This window comes from Schistocerca gregaria, chromosome 2 (assembly GCF_023897955.1).
Source record: "Schistocerca gregaria isolate iqSchGreg1 chromosome 2, iqSchGreg1.2, whole genome shotgun sequence".
Taxonomy (NCBI): domain Eukaryota; kingdom Metazoa; phylum Arthropoda; class Insecta; order Orthoptera; family Acrididae; genus Schistocerca; species Schistocerca gregaria.
The window spans coordinates 393772249-393791380 of NC_064921.1; the positions used below are offsets into that span (position 1 = coordinate 393772249).

Consider the following 19132-nt stretch of genomic DNA (forward strand, 5'->3'; position numbering starts at 1 on the left):
CCCAGAGGGCTCACCAATCTTTGGTGAGTTCATGCTTGGCAACTACGGGGTCCCTGCTTTTGCAACACCTCTTCCCGTTCTGTGCTGCATGTCTATCCTCCTGTATTTTTAGGAATGCATGTTGTAGTTTTGATAGCCCAACATTGGAATATTCCCTCATCTATCTTTCTTCGTTCTCCATCTCCTCTCCTTCCTCTGCTTCAGGATTTAAGGTTTCACTTTGTTTCTTCTTCCCCCTGTGTGGTCCTGAAGGCCAGCCCAGGTGTTTGACTTGTAACAGGTGTAATTCCCAGCTCCATGTCGACAGGTAGGGTTTGCACATACCTGACACAGCCCAGGTCCAGGGAGGGGTGACTGCTTGAGCTGTTACCTTCTCAGTTGCCAATTATTCCCACTTTCAGGAGTTTTGGAGGTGTGACTTGAGGTGTGATCAATCATCTAAGGTGCGTGAACCCTTCGGTGGGGAGGGGGAGGGGGACAGTTGCAAGGAGCACACCATCAGAGATGCTGACAGTCGCAGGGAATTTTTTCGCAGTGATCCAGTCGCCGTCTCAGTCTATGTCTACTAAACATAAACAGAATGAGGCTAAAGATTCAAAAGCTGTCACAGCTGCAGCTCGTTTCCTCATGGTCATATACCGAAGGAGAAGTCGTTTGCTACGGTTAGTCCGTTTATTATTCAGGAAGGTGTTGATGCAATTGTAGGCCCTGTGAAATCCTGCTCTTGCTTACATAATGGAACTTTGCTTTTGGAGACCAAGTGTGATTTTTCAAGCCCAACAACTGCCTACCAGCTTTTGCTCCCCCATGGCCATTATCTTGGTGTTGAGGCCCATTGAAAGCTAAATTCTTCACATAGTGTTATTTACACTAGACTGCTTGACAGTCTGACTGAAGGAGAAATCCAGACTTACCTCTCTGATTGGAGAATCACTGTTGTCCAATTGGTAATGAGGAAGGTGGATGCAACCTTAATGCCTACACATGCACTCTCTTTCTCATGTTTAATTGATCAGTGCTTTCATCGAAGATCAAGGCAGGTTATGAAGTCGTCACAGTCTGACTGTACATTCCATACTAAATGTATTGCTATCATTGTCAGCATTACAACTACATACCCATTTCCTATCAATACTCAGCCAAATGTCTTACTTATGGTAGAGATGCTGACAAGGGCGATTGCCCACCTTTTACCATCTAGCACTTATTCTGTTCTTGCTACAACTCACTCCACAAGCGACATGGCCATACAGACTTGTGACCTCCAGTTCAGCACTGCAGTTGTGAAATTTCCCAATATCAAGGTAGTGTCGCCATCTTCTCCTACAGCTGCACATCAAGCCACGAAATCTTTGCCTTCAGCAGTGAAATCATCAGCCAAACAACTGGCAGGCCAGAAGGGACAAAAGGAATACTCCCATGAAGACTTTTTACATCCCTCCAACAAACAACCATTTGAGTCTTCATCTGCCAACCAGAAAGGCTCTAAGAAATTGAATAAAGGCAATCAGTCTTCTCCTTCCCTGCTTTGGAGATCCTCTTCAACGGTGTTGCGATGTGACACCTTCACCTTTCTGACCCCATTTCACCGATGCACACTGCTTACAATTTTTCTGCCCTAGAATCTGCAGGCCAAGCAAGGGAGAATGCCGATGCCTCTGTAGATGTCATGGAACGAGATCCTCCAGCATCTGCACCCTGTAGCAGCTGCAGCGAGTCTTTGAAGCCTGGCGCTTGGCAGTCGCCAAGGTGACTACCCTCTATTTGTTCCCTCCTCCCCATTCCCTGTTATGACTCTTCTCTAATGGAACATTGTGGCATTAGATCTAACAAGGAGAAATAATGGCTGCTCTTGGAATCGCAGTGTTCACTTATTTTCTGCCACCAAGAAACAAAATTGCATGTCTGTGATCACTTTGAGCTTCCTCTTTGAGAATGGCGTTTGATCTCATGGGGCAGTCATGCTGCTCATTCAGGATGATGTCCATAGCCAAACCATCTCACTGAACACCAGGCTGCAAACTGTTTCCATCCACATTTTCCTTCCCCGCTTCTCCTTTTTTCTTTGTAATGACTACATCCCTCTATCATTCGCTGTTACCAGAACAGACTTACTCTAGCTTATTGATCAGCTCCCTCACTTCTTTTTGCTGCTCGGCAACTTCAAAACACACTGTCCCCTTTTGGGCTCTTCAAGAACCAGCGTGAGAGGTTCCCTCGTTCCTGAGATTCTCAGTAATTCAACCTCATCTGTCTCAACACTGGAGCACCTGTGTTCTTTTCAGATTCCATGCTCACCTATGCCCATCTGGACCTCTTGTTCTGCACTGTCCAGCTAGCTCGTCGTCTCGAGTGGTCCATTCTCTCTGACACATACCCGAGCATGCATTTCCAATGCACTGTCCATTTTCTGACTCCTACTCCATCTACATGTAAACCCATGTGGAAACTTTCTGAGGCGTACTGGAGGCATTACTTTTCCCTGGTGAGATTCAACAAACAACATTTTCCAACTTGTGATGACCAGGGTAAGTACCTTACTGACATTATCCTTACCACTGCAGTGTGTTCCATACCTCGCACTTCATCTTTTACCATGCCATGTCCTGGTCCCCTGGTGGACTGAGGCGTGTTAAGACACAGTTCACACCCAGAGACGTGCTCTCCGCATTTTTAACTATTATCCTATGATGATGGCGAACTATATTCATTATAAACAGTTGCATGCGCAATGTCATTGCATTCTTTAGGATAATGAAAAAGGTAGCTGGATTTCATTTACAATTTTTTTTAACATTTTCGCTTCCGTTCTGTTGTGTAGGGCAAACTCCATTGGCTCCCTGGGAACTAGGTCCTTTCTCTGAGCTTTGGCCCGACCATAGCAGATGATCTCATTGTGGACCCTATTGCTATCTCCAACATCTTAGGCTGCTATTTTGTGGAGATTTCAAGCTCCACCCACTGTCACCCCATCTTCCTCCCTCAGAAACAAGTGAAGGAGGCTCAGGTGATAGCCTTCTCCTCTCAGAATCATGAATGCTACAGTGGCACTGTTACTATGTGGGAGCTATACCATGCTCTCACTTCATCCCGATCTTCCATGTCAGGGCTGGACGTTATTCACATTCAGGTGGTGCAGCACCTTTCTCTTGTGTGCACATAGTTTCTCCTTCACATTTGGACAGATGGCTCATTTCCCAGATGCTGGTGTGAAGCCAGTGTCATACCCGTACCTAAGCCTGATGAGGACAAAGGTCTTCCTTCTTGCTGCTGCCCGGTTTCTCTCACCAACTGTGTTTGCAGGGTGACAGCATGTACGAGTTATGGTCAGCTGGTATTGGTGGCTTGAGTCTGTCTACTAACCACTGCACAGTGTGGCTTTTGAGTGTGCCTTTCTGCAGTTAACCATCTCATCTCTTTGTCAACCTATGTCATGAACAGTTTCCTGTGTAAATACTAGACTCTGGCTGTGTTTTTTGATTTGGAGAAAGCCTACAACATGTGCTGGAGGACTGCTATCCTCTGTGCCCTATGCATGTGAGGCTTCAGAGGCTGCCTGCCTCATTTCCTTCAGGAATTTTTAAAAGGCAGAGTTTACAAGGTACTTGTCAGTTCAGTCTTGTCAGACAGCTTTATCCAGGAGAACGGGTTGCGTCAAGGCTCTGCCTTGAGTGTCATCCTCTTTGCTATAACAGTTAATCCTATTATAACCTGTCTCCCACCAGACAACTTGGCTTCTTTTTTGTCAATGACCTTGCAATCTGTTGCAGTTCTCCATGGAATTGTCTCCTTGTGTGGGGTTTTCAGCGATGTCTTGATCATATTTACTCTTGGAGCATTGATAGTGGCTCTCATTTTTCAACTGACAAAACTGTCTGTATAACTTTCTGGTGGTGCAAAGTGTTTCTTCCACCATCTTCAAATGTTTATGCTATTGTTCTTCCATTTGCTAAAACTACAAAATTTCTGGGACTCATGCTTCATAGAAAACTTTCTTGGTCCTCTCAAGTGTTAAGATGTGGCCACATGTTGTACCAGACCTCCCAGTGTCCTACATGTCCTAAGCAGTACATCCTGTGGATTGGATCAGACCATCCTCCTCCCTTGCCCATTCGAAACTAGGCTATGGGTCTTTCGTTTCTTAATATGCCCATCCGTCCATCTCACACAGTCTTAACACAATCCATCATTGTGGAATACGTTTGGCCACTGGCACCTTTTACACTAGCTTTGTTGAGAGTCTCTGTGCAGAAGCTGCTGAACTACCACTGTCATACCAGTGTGATGGTCTCCTCAGCGGATTCACATGTTGTGTGTCTGCCATGCATGGCCATCCATCCTAGACCCCTTTCTCTAAAACTCCCTTGACTGTCAGTATGGGGCGTGCCCTTCTTCTCTATTACCTCCCGGAGTTCGCTTTTGGCCATTGCTCTGACAGCTTAATGTCACACTACTTGCCATGTTCCCGATGGGTATGAAGCCTTTACCACCTTGACTTCATGCGGCGGCCTGTGTTTATGTTGGATTTCAATCACTTCCCAAGGAAAGCTCTCTGGATTCAATCTATCGCTGTGAGTTTCTCAACTTTTGCATGCAACTTAGCAATAATACCTTTGTGTACACTTATGGTTCTAAGACTGACCATGGTGTTGAGTGTGCCATCATCTTTGGCACTGAACATTTTTGGTATCAGCTTCCAGAACACTGATCAATATTTATAGCAGAGCTCTTTGCCTTCTATCAGACCATGCAGCACATCTGGCAACAAAGCTTTTGAATTGTGTCATACACTCTGATTGTCTCAATGCCCTCCAGAGTCTGTGTGTGCTGTACACAGCCCATTCCATAGTGCACCATGTGCAGAAAAGCTTCCACTTGATCGCTGTTCAGGGAGCCACTGTGATGTTCATGTGGATTCTGGTTATGTCGGTCTGATGGGAAATGAGGCTACCGTCGCCCTACCTTGGCCTGCTAGCACTTCCACTCCTTCAGATGATCTCCATGTTGCTGCCTGTCGGCATGTGGCGTCACTTTAGCAACACCACTTGTCTTTTATTCACGGGAAAAAGCTCTGAGGAATTAAACCTCCGCAAGCAGTTTGGCCAATCTCCTCTTGGCCCTCATGCTATGAGGAGACCATTTTAGCTAGGTTACTTATTGGGCTCTGTCTTTTTAGCCATCACCACTTTGTGCTCATTGTCATCGCCATTTCCTTTTTTTTTAACTGCTCAAGTTTGTTTGTTTGTTTGTTTGTTTGTGTGTGTGTGTGTGTGTGTGTGTGTGTGTGTGTGTGTGTGTGTGCGTGCGTGCGTGCGTGCTGTCTGAGTTATTGACCGTTTGAGTGAATGATGTACGGCCTGTAAATAGCATTTTACATTTCATCCATCATAGCAATTTGGTGAAGGACATTTAATCTTTTGATCAGGACCTCCACTGTGTCTACAGTATATTTAGTGGACCTGTTTCCAAGAGGAAGTCCTTGTTTTTAACTCTCTTTCTTCCACTGATTGGGCTTAACATGTATTTGCTTTTAACTTGTTTTTCTTATTAGTGTTCTAAATTTATGACATGGGCACTTATGACCTCAATAGTTTTTGCACGCAAAAGAGGAAAAAAAAGAAAAAAATTACTGCTAAATTATTCAGTACACATCCACAACTACCCAGAACACCTAAATCACCATATCCTTTTCCCTGAGAGAGAGTGAGAGAGAGAGACAGAGAGAGAGAGAGAGAGAGAGAGAGAGAGAGAGTAGCCTCCCATAAGAGCGACCTGTGTTTGGTGTTACAGCAGCAGTTTATCTGAAGTCTCTTCGCTCTGAGCTCTGCCTTCCTCCATTGATCTCCCTCTTCAGGTTACCTTCTCATACCCCACTGTGTGATTAACTCATCAGATGATCCAGCTGGATTTTTGCATTGGACTAAAGGGGATCATAGACGGCTCTGCATTTTAGCACGTTTCTCTCAGTTCTTGGCAAATTTCAGTGTCGAACAATCGTCCATAGTGATTGCACAAAGGTTGTTGACATCAGCTATGCCTTCTCACATTCTGGGGTGCCATAAACGACACTCACTATCACTCGAGTGCAGTGTTTTACAGCAGAATTAGAGCTCATTATCCTAGCCCTTCATTATACCTGGACTTGCCCTTGTGAAAATTTCCTGGTCTGTAGTGACACTTTAAGCAGCCTGCAGGCCATAAGCCAATGCTGTTCTTGAAACCCATTGGTTTTGACCCAATACGATCTTCTTTCTCCCATCCATGGTACTGGAAGCTCAGTTTTATTCCTCTTGCACCAAGTCTTATAGGGATTTTGAGAAATGATTTTGAGGACTGGTTAACAAAGGAAGCTACTGAGACGGAAACCCTAGAGATGGAGATAACAGGATCTGTCCTGCGGTAGACCAACTTTGATTTCTTCATTATGTCTACTGCTTTTGGCTGTGCATGCCTTTCGTATGACACTGGTCCAGTGCTAGTGCACAGGAATGATGACAGTACCGAGCAGCTACGTGTCAGAGAAGTTGAAACCTGCTTAAAAGAACTAATCACAGATAGAGAAAGAAGCTTTGGCAATTATCTTCACAATTAAGAAGTTCCATGTTTACCCATGTGGGATCAAGTGTACACTCACTACAGACCACAACCTACTGGTATTGCTCTTCCAACTGTGCCCCCAGGCTGCACGGAATGGCCGCGCAGTTTGAGGCACCATGTCACAGATTGTGCAGCCCCTCCCACTGGAGGTCTCAGTACTCCCTCGGGTGTGGGTGTGTGTTGGTCTAACTATAAGTTTGTTTAAGTAGTGTGTAAGCCTAGGGACCAATGACCCCAGCAGTTTGGTTCCTTAGGAATTCACACATATTTGAACATTTTTTGGTGATCCCAGCCTCCAGAGTGGACTGCCCAACAGCTCCAGAATGGAATGCTCTTCCTCTGCTTCTGCTTTATGCCATTAAATACAAGCCCAAGAATAATGCGCAGATGCAGATCTCCAGTATCTCTCTCTCTCTCTCTCTCTCTCTCTCTCTCTCTCTCTCTCTCTCTCACACACACACACGCACACGATGCACATACGATCAAATCCAGCCCTTAACCAGCAGGTACTCTCATTTTTCCATATAGTCTTGGAGCAGTGACACTCCTTATATGGTTTCCCATTACAACTGTTCGAATCACTGCTGATACATGCCATGACTTTCTCTTATAGCACCTCATGCATTATGTGCTCCATGTGTGGCCTACATGTTTTTCAAAGAATTTTGGTCTGGATCTCCAGGTATGGGTTTGCCTCGCTCACTGTCAGCTAGCCATCACCGATGTTCTCCTGCTTGATGATGAGACAGCTGTTCACTGTTTTATCATTGTGATGCCTTCAGGGCTACAGCTCTTCCATTGCAGGCATTGGTGTAAATCAAGGATGAAAAACCTCATGATGCCACATGCCTGCTGGCCAGACAAGGATGTAGAGGCCGTGGTGTGCAGATGTTCCCTTAGTGTCTAGCACCAGACCACTCTGCCCATGTCTTTCACAGCCTTTTCACCTTCGGCTGTTGCACCCCAGCTCCACATTTCTGATGCCTCTGATTCCTCCCACCAGCCAGTGGGCTTAAGTCCCAGGACATTAACCATAAAAAAAAAACCTTCCAAACATCATCCAGACAGAATGAGCACTTGCCTGTGAAAGGCAAAGGTCCCAAGTCCCGGTCCAGCACACACAGTTTTGATTTTTAAAGCCTGCTGAAGGGCATGGAAGTTGGTGATGGCCTCCAGGCAGCATTGCTACATCTGCAAACACTAGCCTCACAACTGTATCATTGACAGCAGTCACACCCATGTTGCTGGGCACACTACAAAGCTAGCAGTGCAGTGACTCTTGTCTTGAGTTGTGATTTCATTGCACTCTTTGGATCATTCTCTCTATGCATCATTGTTTTGGTCTCGGGAACCACTACGGCTTTGGTTTTAGCTCTTGGCTTACTCATTTTGACAGGTTATTCTACTGTGCCATCTCCACTGCCCATTTTCCTCTTGTTATAGTCCTCCTGTTCATATTCAACAACTCACATTTGGACAATTTCTGCAGGTTCGTGAGTTGTTTCTGGTTGTGTCAGATTCTGGTCACTGTAGATACATCTTTAGCTTCAAACCCAGATTTCTCACTTACGATAAGTGGTTGGCTTAACCGCTTCAGCTATTCAAGCAATCCTCCATCATAAATCCAGACATCCACATATCATGGAGTTTGATCAGTGCTAGAGGCATGCTTGGATATCCAAAGTGCTTAAGATGACCACTCGCAATAAATGGGAAATCAGGACCTGGGTTCGAGACATGGTCCAGCACAAATGTTCGTGTTGCAGACAGCTGACATCAGTCCAGGTTGGCAAAATGCAAACGCATTTCACAATATTTACCATGCCTATAATCATCAGAACAGTGTCAGGTGTTCATGCACACATGAAAGATATTGTCATGTGGAGATACATATGCAGACATTGTAACTATTTACGATAAATGGTACATTGGTGCCACTACAAACAAACTGTGTACCATAAAGAAGTCCTTAACCACATGACAATCTTCCCTTTGCCATTCGTGACAGAAATCTACTACCCTTTGTTAACTTTCTCATTTTCACATTCTCAGATGAGAAGATCCAATCCTCTGTTGGTGTCCCATATCTTGTTAGTTTACCAACTTCAGCTTGACATATCTTGTTCTCTAATGTTCGGTTATGGTATCCGAGAGGTGGATATGGTTTTTGTGTGTTATTTGAGAGAGTGGTTCATATACAATCATTTAAAGCTCGCCATCATGGTCTTGTTTCCTTTTTCATTGCTTTGTGACCTAAACATTCAGCCAGTATTCTACAGTGATGGAGAGCTGCCAGATGGTTGTGGAATTTGGCCTCCCACTGCAACACTGGACCCAGTGGACCTCCGGCTACTTCTGGCCAGTGGGCCTCACATGCCTCCAGCAATTTATTACATTTTTAAGCTTATTTTTTTCACCTTAACTTTATCTATGGTTTTTATGCCTCAACTAAATTTTGAACTGGCTGTGTAGCTGCCCCTGACCAGCAAATGGACCCTCTTCGTGGTATTTTCAATTTTGTGCTGATTTTTACCTTTTGTTTACCTTAAATATTATTTTAACTTTTTAAACCTCTGTGGGTTGAAAACTATGCCTGTACCCCATTCTGACTGGGCGGAATGCCAATCAGGTGCAGTAGTTTACCTCCAGCCACAGACTTCATCAAGGGGGAGGTTGGGGAGGGGAGGCAGGGAATGGGAGGGGGTCCTCTGTTTACTTCAGACTGCACACCTCTCCTACCTCCATGCTGTTCATTACCTTTTTCATTTTCTTTCCTTCCTTCTGCTTTTAACCTGGACCTTTGCCTCAAATGATGCTGCAAAGATAGACCGTTAATATTAACGGTGAGTTTCTGGATGTGCCAAATTATTGTATCTGTTTTATGCACAATATTTTGATGAGTGGCACCAGTGAGTATGCATAATGCCAAAACTCACAGTCACCTGAAGAAGACTGGTGGGTCGGCCATTGAAATATTATGCATAAGATTGCAAAATAACTTCAAAGCAAGAAAAACACTCATCCGAAAGTTTACTCATATATACATTAAGTTCTATTAAAAGCACTGAAAATATATACAGTACTTCTACTGTATCTTGATGCAAGCATGTGAGCCTACACTTTCATTTAAAAACAAGTGTTTATGTTCTATCTTTTCCACATCTCTTTCTGGTTACAGGGCTACTTAGTGGAAATCTACCATTAGACTTGAACAACAGCATACCACTAGATACTGTGTGTTCACGTCTTCTGCAGTCAATGAAAGACGAAAATCAGGAAGTGCGAGCAAAAGCAGCGGAAGCCCTCAGCTCTCTCTTCATTTCGTGAGATCTGGAAATCAGGTAATAATTACAATATCATAGTTATTTGATTGTTGTATATTAAGTATAAAATTTCAGTATTTCTGTTCTTGGATATTACTGGTTGCTGCCAAAATATTGCAGATTTTGAGGATTCATTTCTTTCTTTTTAATTGTGGAATCAGTCCAATGTTATTTGTTTATACGCAAGAAACATGGAAGATAGAAATGTCTGGTAACCTACATTCAAAACGTCTAGATAAAGCAGTAGGAAAATCTACAAAGTGTTTGTCGCTCGCACACTGAGAGTTTAGAAAGTTCTAGTCTGTTGCTATCTAGTCATTTCATTTACTCTTACGTGACAATGGAGTGCAAGTAATAACAGAATTGTACCTTTATCAGGTCATAAATATGTTCAGTGTACATTTTTCATGAAATTCTCAGCAGCTGTAGGTAGTCTATTTTTTATACCGGTGTCATATCTAAAAGATCCAAAAACTTTTCTACATTTTAATAAAATGAAATTTATTCACCAACTGTGAATTCTTTGGCATCAGCTATATTAAGTATAGAAATATTGCATATTGGTGAAACATGAAAATTTGTGCTGGACTGGGACATGTACCCAGATTTCCTACTTATCATTAGTGGTCACCTTAACCATTTCAGCTATCCAGGCACACATCCCAGACCAATCCAAATCTCTGTATTCCACAGTATCTATGCTCCTATTGCCCGTGACATTACTTGGATTCCCGCAGTAGGATTGATGAGACAAATGTGTTCCATGTCGAATTATCATATTTGTGTTGCCCGACTAGGCTTGCTGTACTTATTTTACAGTGTCTGTTCCTTCAGAAAAGCCTCCTTTTATTAATTTTTTTCAGAACAGCCTTAAGTTGAACTCATTATGACCAGTTTGTCTCTTTAATTTAGCAAGAACATCACCAGAAACTCTGCATTTTAGAGTATGAAATTCAGTAGTTGGTTTATTACTGTACTTCATACTGTAAATTCCAGAGTTTCTGGTGGTTCTATTGTTAAATTAAAGAGTGAAACTAATCATACTATGTGCGTCTTGGGGCTGTCCTGGAAAACTTAATTTCAGCAGTCCCTGTTTCCCTTGCAGGCAATACCCACTCTCGCTTCCATTTATGGTTGTCACCTCATGAAAAACTACCAACTGATTCAATGCCTTCAGCTTGAATTTCAGTGAAAATAAGTCACCAATTGGAAACTCTTTGGATAAAAACAAGCTTTAAAGAAGCTGAGAAGAAAATTGCAAGGATCATGACTCTTTCCCAGCCTTTCTTAAGCACTTGTAATATCTACAAAGTAGTGCTGAAATTGAAGACATGAGCCATAACAAAATTTTTCAGGCTCATATCAGTACTATTTGCCATGATAGACAATGTTAAAGAAGGAAGTAGATGGCTAGGCAATAACAGAAAATGGAAACCAGCAAAGACCAGTCAATGGACTATACTACTTGTTGCTACACCAAAGCCAAGTGGAACAGTAAGGATCTGTGGAGACTTCAGAGTGATTGTAGATCCACAGCTGGAAATATAGCCAGAAGAGCTCTTAAAAAAATCAGGAATCGTAAATGTTTCACAAAAATAGATTTGTTAGGTGCATACCTCTAGTTAGAACTGAATGAAGAATCCAAGATGATGTCTGTTGTCAATACTAAACATTAACTGTTCAAATATCAGAGACTAACGTTTGGCATGTTAAGTGAAGAAACAAACGTTGTCCATTGCCTTGGTTACTTGTCCGATCCACATACCATTATTTTCACTACAATTGTAATTACTATATATCTTCCACTCAAGTCTGTTCCTTGAGCCATTTTTTGTTTTCCCATCTCTCCAAGTAATTGTCAATATGCATTGCAGAGGAAACAGTTTCTGAATAGTTTTTCCATTAAACATCTCTCACTACCAGAGGTAGTGCTGGTAAAACTAAATGATTCTAAGCTTTCCTACAATACACCTACAGCTCGTGTAACAAATTGGAAGTTCCATGCCTGGACGTGCCTATTGCTTGGATGAGATGTCGCAAGCACAAATGTGGATGAGCACATAAAGAATTTGAACGTGGTTTCACACAACTGACAGAAAATGGCCTCAGTTGCAATAGGAAGAAATGTGAAAGTTCTAAAGACAAGGTGAAATACCTGGGCTTCATCACTGATGTAGGTGGAATGCAACCATCACTAGTGGTGTGTAAGCAAAAAAAGCACACATGTCCAAAGAACAACCAGGAACTAGAATCTTTCATTGGAAGAAGATGCAACTATGGTAAAATCATCAAAGGATTTGCTGAAATCACTGGACCACTGACTCATATTAAAAAAAAAAAAAAAAAAAAAAAAAAAAATCAACCGTTTGAATGGGCCAAACAAGAATAAACAGTGTCTTTCATTGTTGAAAAGGAAATTACCAAGGAAACAAAACTGGTGCACTTTGATTCAACTCAAATTGCGTTATTAACTACAGATGCTGCTGAATATGGAATTGTGGCAGTATTCTCTCACAAATGTTAGGATGGATCATAAAAATTTTCCTTTGCTTCTAAGATTTTAAATTAACATCAGATCAGACACAGCCAGATTGAAAAGCAGCACTGTCCATAATTTGTGGGGTCAACAAATTTTACCAATGACAGTATGGAATTGGGTTTGAACTGATCACAGATCACAAACCTTTGGTTTCAAGCACACAGCTGTCAGTTATGACTGTTCAGAGACTACGAAATGAACAACCCCTTTGATAGGATACAACTATAAAATCAGGTAAGGTCTCACAGAAAACATGCCAATACTGATGCAGTTTCAAGGTTGCTTGCCAGTCCATATGATAGATTTAACATGTTTGAAGACTGCTGCTTGCAACTTATTTCCATTTGATCACAGAAAACTTGAGAAGCCATGAGAAGATTTACTACTACAATGATTCTACATTATTTAAAAAATGAATGGCCAAACTATTTGCCAAAGGGCAAAAAATGTTCGCAGTCCTATTTTAATAGGACTGCCATCAGCACCAATCATGGTTTATTACTCCTGCAGACATATTTCATAAGGGTTATTATAGCCACTACTTGCCAAAGGAAAATTTTATTAACTTACAAAACCTAACAGGGTGTACACTTCAGAAACCATTAAGTAGAAGTGCGAGGGTGCTCAACCTGGTATCTATAGATCACTTCAGAGAAAGTTTAGGAAATTTAAACTGGGAAGATGTATATCATGAGCCAAATGCTAGTAATAAATGCAGCATATTTCTTGATAAATTTATATCCCTTTTTCCGAAGAAAATTACTAAATGTAACACCACAAACATTTCAAAGAAACCTTGGATTAATACAGGTATTAAAGTGTCTTCAGAAAGAAAAAGAAAACTGTATGAGATGGCAAGAACTAGTAAAGATCCAGAAGTAGTTTTATACTATAAAATTATTGTAACATACTGAGAAAAGTTGTAAGGAAATCAAGAAATATGTATTTTAGAGAAGAAATTAACAACTCCAGCAATAAAATCAAATCAATATGGAATGTTGTTAGAAGGGAGACAGGAAAAGTACCTGGGTAGGTCGTATTACTGTTAAAGAGAATGAGACATTCTTAAGTGTAGGAGAAAAAATTGGTGAGAATAGTTCAAAAGAAAAAGCCAGGCAGTACATGGAAGAGCCAGTTTTGAAAAATTTTGTCAGATTAAGTTTCATCTAACAACCTCTTGTGAAATAAGGAATATTATTAAATCTTTGAAAAATAAATGTTCTGTTGGAGTAGATGACATCTCTAACAAGTAATTTAACACTGTGGAACAATTACAGCTGATGTTTTGAGTCACGTATGCAGTGCATCACTGACTCAGGGTATTTTTCCAGACAGGTTAAAATATGCTACTGTCAGGCCTCTCTACAAAAAGGACGAAACCACAGATGTCAATATCCTTGCTTACAGCATAATCAAAATCTTTGAGAAAGTAATGTACTCAATAGTGGTTAGCCATCTCAACAGTAATGGGATACTTATTAAATCACAGTTCGGATTTCAGAAATGCTGTTCCACTGAGACAGTAATATACAATTTCACTGTCCACATAATAGAGTCTTTAAATAGTAAAATGTCACCAATAGGAATATTCTGCAACTTATCCAAAGCATTTGTTTGTGTGAACCATGACATTATGTTAGAGAAATTACAATTCTATGGTATAAATGGAACAGCATATGAGTGGTTCAAATGGCTCTGAGCACTATGGGACTCAACTTCTGAGGTCATTAGTCCCCTAGAACTTAGAATTAGTTAAACCTATCTAACCTAAGGACATCACACACATCCATGCCCGAGGCAGGATTTGAACCTGTGACCGTAGCGGTCTCGCGGTTCCAGACAGCAGCGCCTAGAACCACACGACCACTTCGTCCGGCATATGAGTGGTTTAAGTCACATCTACAGAACAGAAGGCAAAAAGTCTCTTTACATGATTAAAGGAGTTAGCCACTTCATCTAACTGTGGTGAAATTACATTAGGTGTTCCACAAGGTTCGATCATGGTTCCGCTCCTGTTCTTGATATATGTGAATGATCTCCCTCCTTATGTGAAACAAGATGCTGAGCTGACACTTTTGCTGATGATACAAGCATAAGCCTTCATCCAGTAAAAGAAAGTCCGATAGAAAATTATACAAATAAGGTCTTTGGAAAAGTTATTAATTTGTTTTCTGTGAATGGGCTTGCTCTGAACTTTGAAAAAACACAGTACGTCCAATTTTCTGCTGCAAAAAGTATAATTCCTTCAATAAATATAACACATCAAAAGAAGTCAGTAGCCAGGGTAGAGCATACTAAGTTTTGGCTGTACATATAGATGAGAATCTTAATTGGAAAATTCATATTTTGGATCTCCTAAAGCAACTAGGTTCAGAAATTTTTGCAATCAGAATAATTGCCAATTTTGAGGATGTAGAAATTAGTAAGCTAACACTTAGGCAAAAGTTATTCACTGCTCAAAATAAATTAGTTAGAATAATGTGTGGGGTTCATAGTCACACGTCTTGTAGGCATCTGTTTAAAAAGTTAGGAATCCTTACAACTGCTTCACAGTACATTTACTCAGTAATTAAATTTTTTCTCAACTACATGGACCAGTTTATAATCAACAGTGACATTCATGATTACAGTACAAGAAAAAAGTAAGACCTACACTATCATTTACGTAACCTATCTTTGGCACAGAAAGGGGTAAAATATGCTGCTAGAAAACTGTTTGATAAATTACCAGATTAAATAAAATGTCTGACAGACAGCAGTAATAGTTTCAGAAACAAATTGAAATCATACCCCCTTGACAACTCCTTCGATACCATAGATGAATTCTTGAATATGAGTAAATAAATCTGGAGTTATAATATATGCATTTTGTGCCATTTAAGGGAATGGGACAGATAATATAAATATTTAGGTATAACACTATAATGTAAGCAAAAAAGAAAAAGAAAAAAAGAACCAGTACATACACAGGTTGAAGGGCATTTACCAAACTTAGATCAACAAATTTTGTTCTGTTATCTGTAATTATGGTTTTGAGGATTCCTTTTAATTTTTTACATTACTAACAAAAAATATATTAATAGAGATGATGGTAATGTGTGGTATGATACTGGTATCATCCAGTTACTGGTCTTGAAAAATGGTGAAATATACATGTTAGAAAATATATCATTATGGTTTAACTGAGTGAAAAACACACAATCATTGGCCTTGTCAACAGCAGTGGACTTAGTCATCTATTGTAAATTAAAGGCAGTCCCAGTCTTCTCAACATATTAGTTGTCAACTTTATACAATCATTTTTATCCTATCTGTTTCTTTGTGACATTTATACATATTCCTTTTGACCACCTTATTAGTTATATATCATTATAAATTCCACAAAGAATGTTGTTAGTATATATTTTGTAAGTTCGTCATGTATACCCATCAAGTCTCTGCTTTAGTTTCAACACAACCATTATGACAACCTCAGTATCCACTTTTTTTGCTGCTTGTGTATTGTACAGATGTCATACATATTGCATTTCGAAGCGGAACTCTGATTTTTTTTTTTTTTTTTTTTTAACTAACATTCAATATGCAAACCATGAGTGACCTGGCTGACATCAATACAGTAATCAAATTCTTGCCATACCCATCCCAGCATGGCATCATTGACTGTGGCAGTCACTTCCCGTATTCTGTCCCAGGGCTCTGCTACATCACATGGTGGAGGCGGTGCATACACCAGATCTTTAATGTGTCCCCACAGAAATAAGTCAGATGGGGTGAGATCTGGTGTTTTTGTCAAATTCAAGGCACACAATTCTTGCTCCACATCTAAACACACCATGTTTCCAATTAGCACTGACTATTGACAATTTACCAAACTGGGCTCTGGCGTCTCTTCAAAATGACATATGTATGATATCTGTACAATATTTGGTTCTTGTGCAATAAATAATTGAAAGTGTTCCCGGACTTTATGTCCACCCTGTATTTCTTTACTTTTATTTTGTATAACAATGTTTCTTCCTAAATTCAAAGACCTAGTTTTATAGGTTATCCTTTAGTCAGATCTAGTCTTCTTTTAGTGTCAGGCTTGGGATAAAATTCTGTTCCAGGTAAACATGCAGTTATGGTGTGTGCAGCTTTTCCATTGTTCTTCTGTTGGTAAAATTTTCTGTGATGATTAATGGGAAGTGAACGCAACCAGTCATTAATCAGATATGGGTAGCCAGTCACATTACTCGTTTGTAATTTTCTATGCTTTGTGACTGAAGGCAGATAGTATTTTGTTTCACTTGCAGCAATTTAAGTTTGAAAATACTATTTGTAACAACCAAGATTATAAATATCATTGCTGCTCATTGCACTTGAAGTAATTTAAGCTGTGCAATGTTTGAGTGATAACTCACTACCATATACCATCAACCAATTGGCTATAACTAGTGACAGTGAATTGCCAACAGAAGCACATGCAGAAGAGTCAGACACCATTAGGTGCACTTCAGCCCAGGTCTAAAATGAATATTTTATTTAACAGCCAATAAAATTAATATACAGTCAGTTGATTTGCCTAAAGAAGAATCCCATGTTATCTTTAAATTCCCTTTCTATTTAATATTCAGTAGACAATGTGTAATCAAGACACAGTACTTCATTTCTTTCGCAATGCATGTGCTTGCAAAGCTGTCGATTCTTGTCTTAAAACATGGGTTTCTTTCAAAGCATTGAATGTAGTAATTTTAATAGAGTGTAATGTAGATTCTTTGGTGTTCTAATTCTGCAACATTCTTGGGAATTCCTGTAAAGCCTTCTCCTGTAAAATGATCAGCAGCCTGCATCCATGATTTACTATCTGCTGAGACAGTAGCATCAAGTTGTCTCCACAAGCTACAAGCCCTCACCTGCCCTTGGAAGGACTCTGAACAAAACAATGGAAGAAACATTAACAATTAATATATATAGTGGTTGTAATTAAATGTTTGCTACTTGAGAGGCCCCATGAAAAAAAGAGTGATAATAGGACAATGAAACTTTGTGCTAACATTTGTAAGGAAATGTGGATGAGAAGTAATGAATAAACCACTGAAAGAAACACATTTTAATTTCTACATGAAAGGGTAACAATTATTTACTGCATATCATGTTAACATTCCCAGTTACAAATGTTGCTCAATGTTACAAGCATCTACATCCGTGAGTAATGTGAAATTTGTACAGTTGCCATTTCACAATTGTTTGCAGTACTATTTGAATGGTGGTTCTTGGAATATTCAGCTATTGTGGCACAACTTCAGTACAGCTCGAAGACCACTCATTGCGTCCAGCATTTTCAGCCATGGCAACAGTAACTTCAACAAATTATGGTACGATTGGCCAACAGCCTCTCCTGGGAGCAATTACCAAATCATCAGTTAATTCAAACTTCCAAATCATGTTCTTCTACCTCCTCATATTGCCTTAATGCACCAATGCCCAAGAAGAGCAATGTTACTGTTGCTGTTAGTTTGATCAAACAGTTTTACAAGTAAAGCTTTGCCCACATTGTCCAGTCACATTTTGACTGTTTGCAACGGTAACATACTTGTTCTCGTGTTTCCTCCATATGTCACCATGCTAGTAATGGCACCTAACAGCAAGTAATAATACTAACACTATTCCTGTAAAGTTGGGTACCCATAAGGTAAATAGTTTTCCATCTACATGGCTCAACTAGTGAAAGTGTAATTGTAACCTCTCTGTACATTCAAACTTTCCTATTCTTGAAACTTTCTGGTTGATTGAAACTGTGTGCCGGACCGGGGTTCGAACTCGGGACCTTTGCCTTTCGCAGGAAACTGCTCTACCATCTGAGCTACCCAATCCCAACTCACAACCTGTCCTCACAGTTTCAGTTTCACCAGTATCTCATCTCCTACCTTCCAAACTTCACAGAAGCTCTCCTGCGAACCTTGCAGAAATAGCACTCCCACTCCTGGAAGAAAGGATATTGTGGAGACATGGCTTTGCCACAGCCTGAGGGATGTTATCAGGAAAAAAAGTTCACTCTGCAGTGGAGTGTATGCTGATCTGAAACTTCTTGGTAGATCAAAACTGTGTGCCAGATCAAGGCTCCAACTCGGGACCTTTACCTTTCACAGGCAAGTGCTCTACTATTTGAGCTAGCCAAGCATGACTCAAGACCCATCCTCACAGCTTCAATTCCACCAGTACCTCGTCACCTATCTCCCAAACTTCACAGAAGCTCTTCTTGTTTTTTATGAGACATTTCATAGAAAATTTAGATGAACATTTGAAAATCACTCTTGTGAATTTGACTCGGCTTTTAAACGTGGAAATACAGAGCTGTTAAATGTGGAAATATAGTTCCATTTCAGTGTTCCAATCATATTCTGTTATGAGGATAGTTGTGACAAACATACCACTATGTAAATGTCATAAGTCTTGTGGTCAGAGGCAGATGGTGATCACTCTGAGGAGATTAGTCAGACTGAATTTGAGTTTGGACAATATGCTGTCTATGAGTTGGGCACTATTCAACACCGTTGGTCTCCTGTGATTGCAAAGCTTCATACGTGCTTCGATTTTTGTCGTATGTTGTGGTCTGATGTAGTTTTGAAAATAGCTCACCTGCTTGGGAGTCGAGCACTATAACCACTTACCCCCAGTGCTCTATATGGCACTT

The 19132-nt window shown here is 40.6% G+C and overlaps 1 protein-coding gene across 5 annotated transcripts in view; it reads left to right on the forward strand.

Moving 5' to 3' along the window:
- LOC126321992 (maestro heat-like repeat-containing protein family member 1) overlaps nucleotides 1-19132 on the forward strand; it is a 262008-nt gene that overhangs the window by 224346 nt on the left and 18530 nt on the right. For all 5 annotated transcript variants that reach the window (XR_007558737.1, XM_049994248.1, XM_049994247.1 and 2 more), the window contains one exon: nucleotides 9776-9938. Coding sequence is in view for 4 of the 5 variants with exons in the window: in XM_049994248.1 (XP_049850205.1) it covers nucleotides 9776-9924 (149 nt within the window). In the remaining variant the exon portion in view is untranslated. The remainder of the gene's footprint in view (nucleotides 1-9775; nucleotides 9939-19132) is intronic.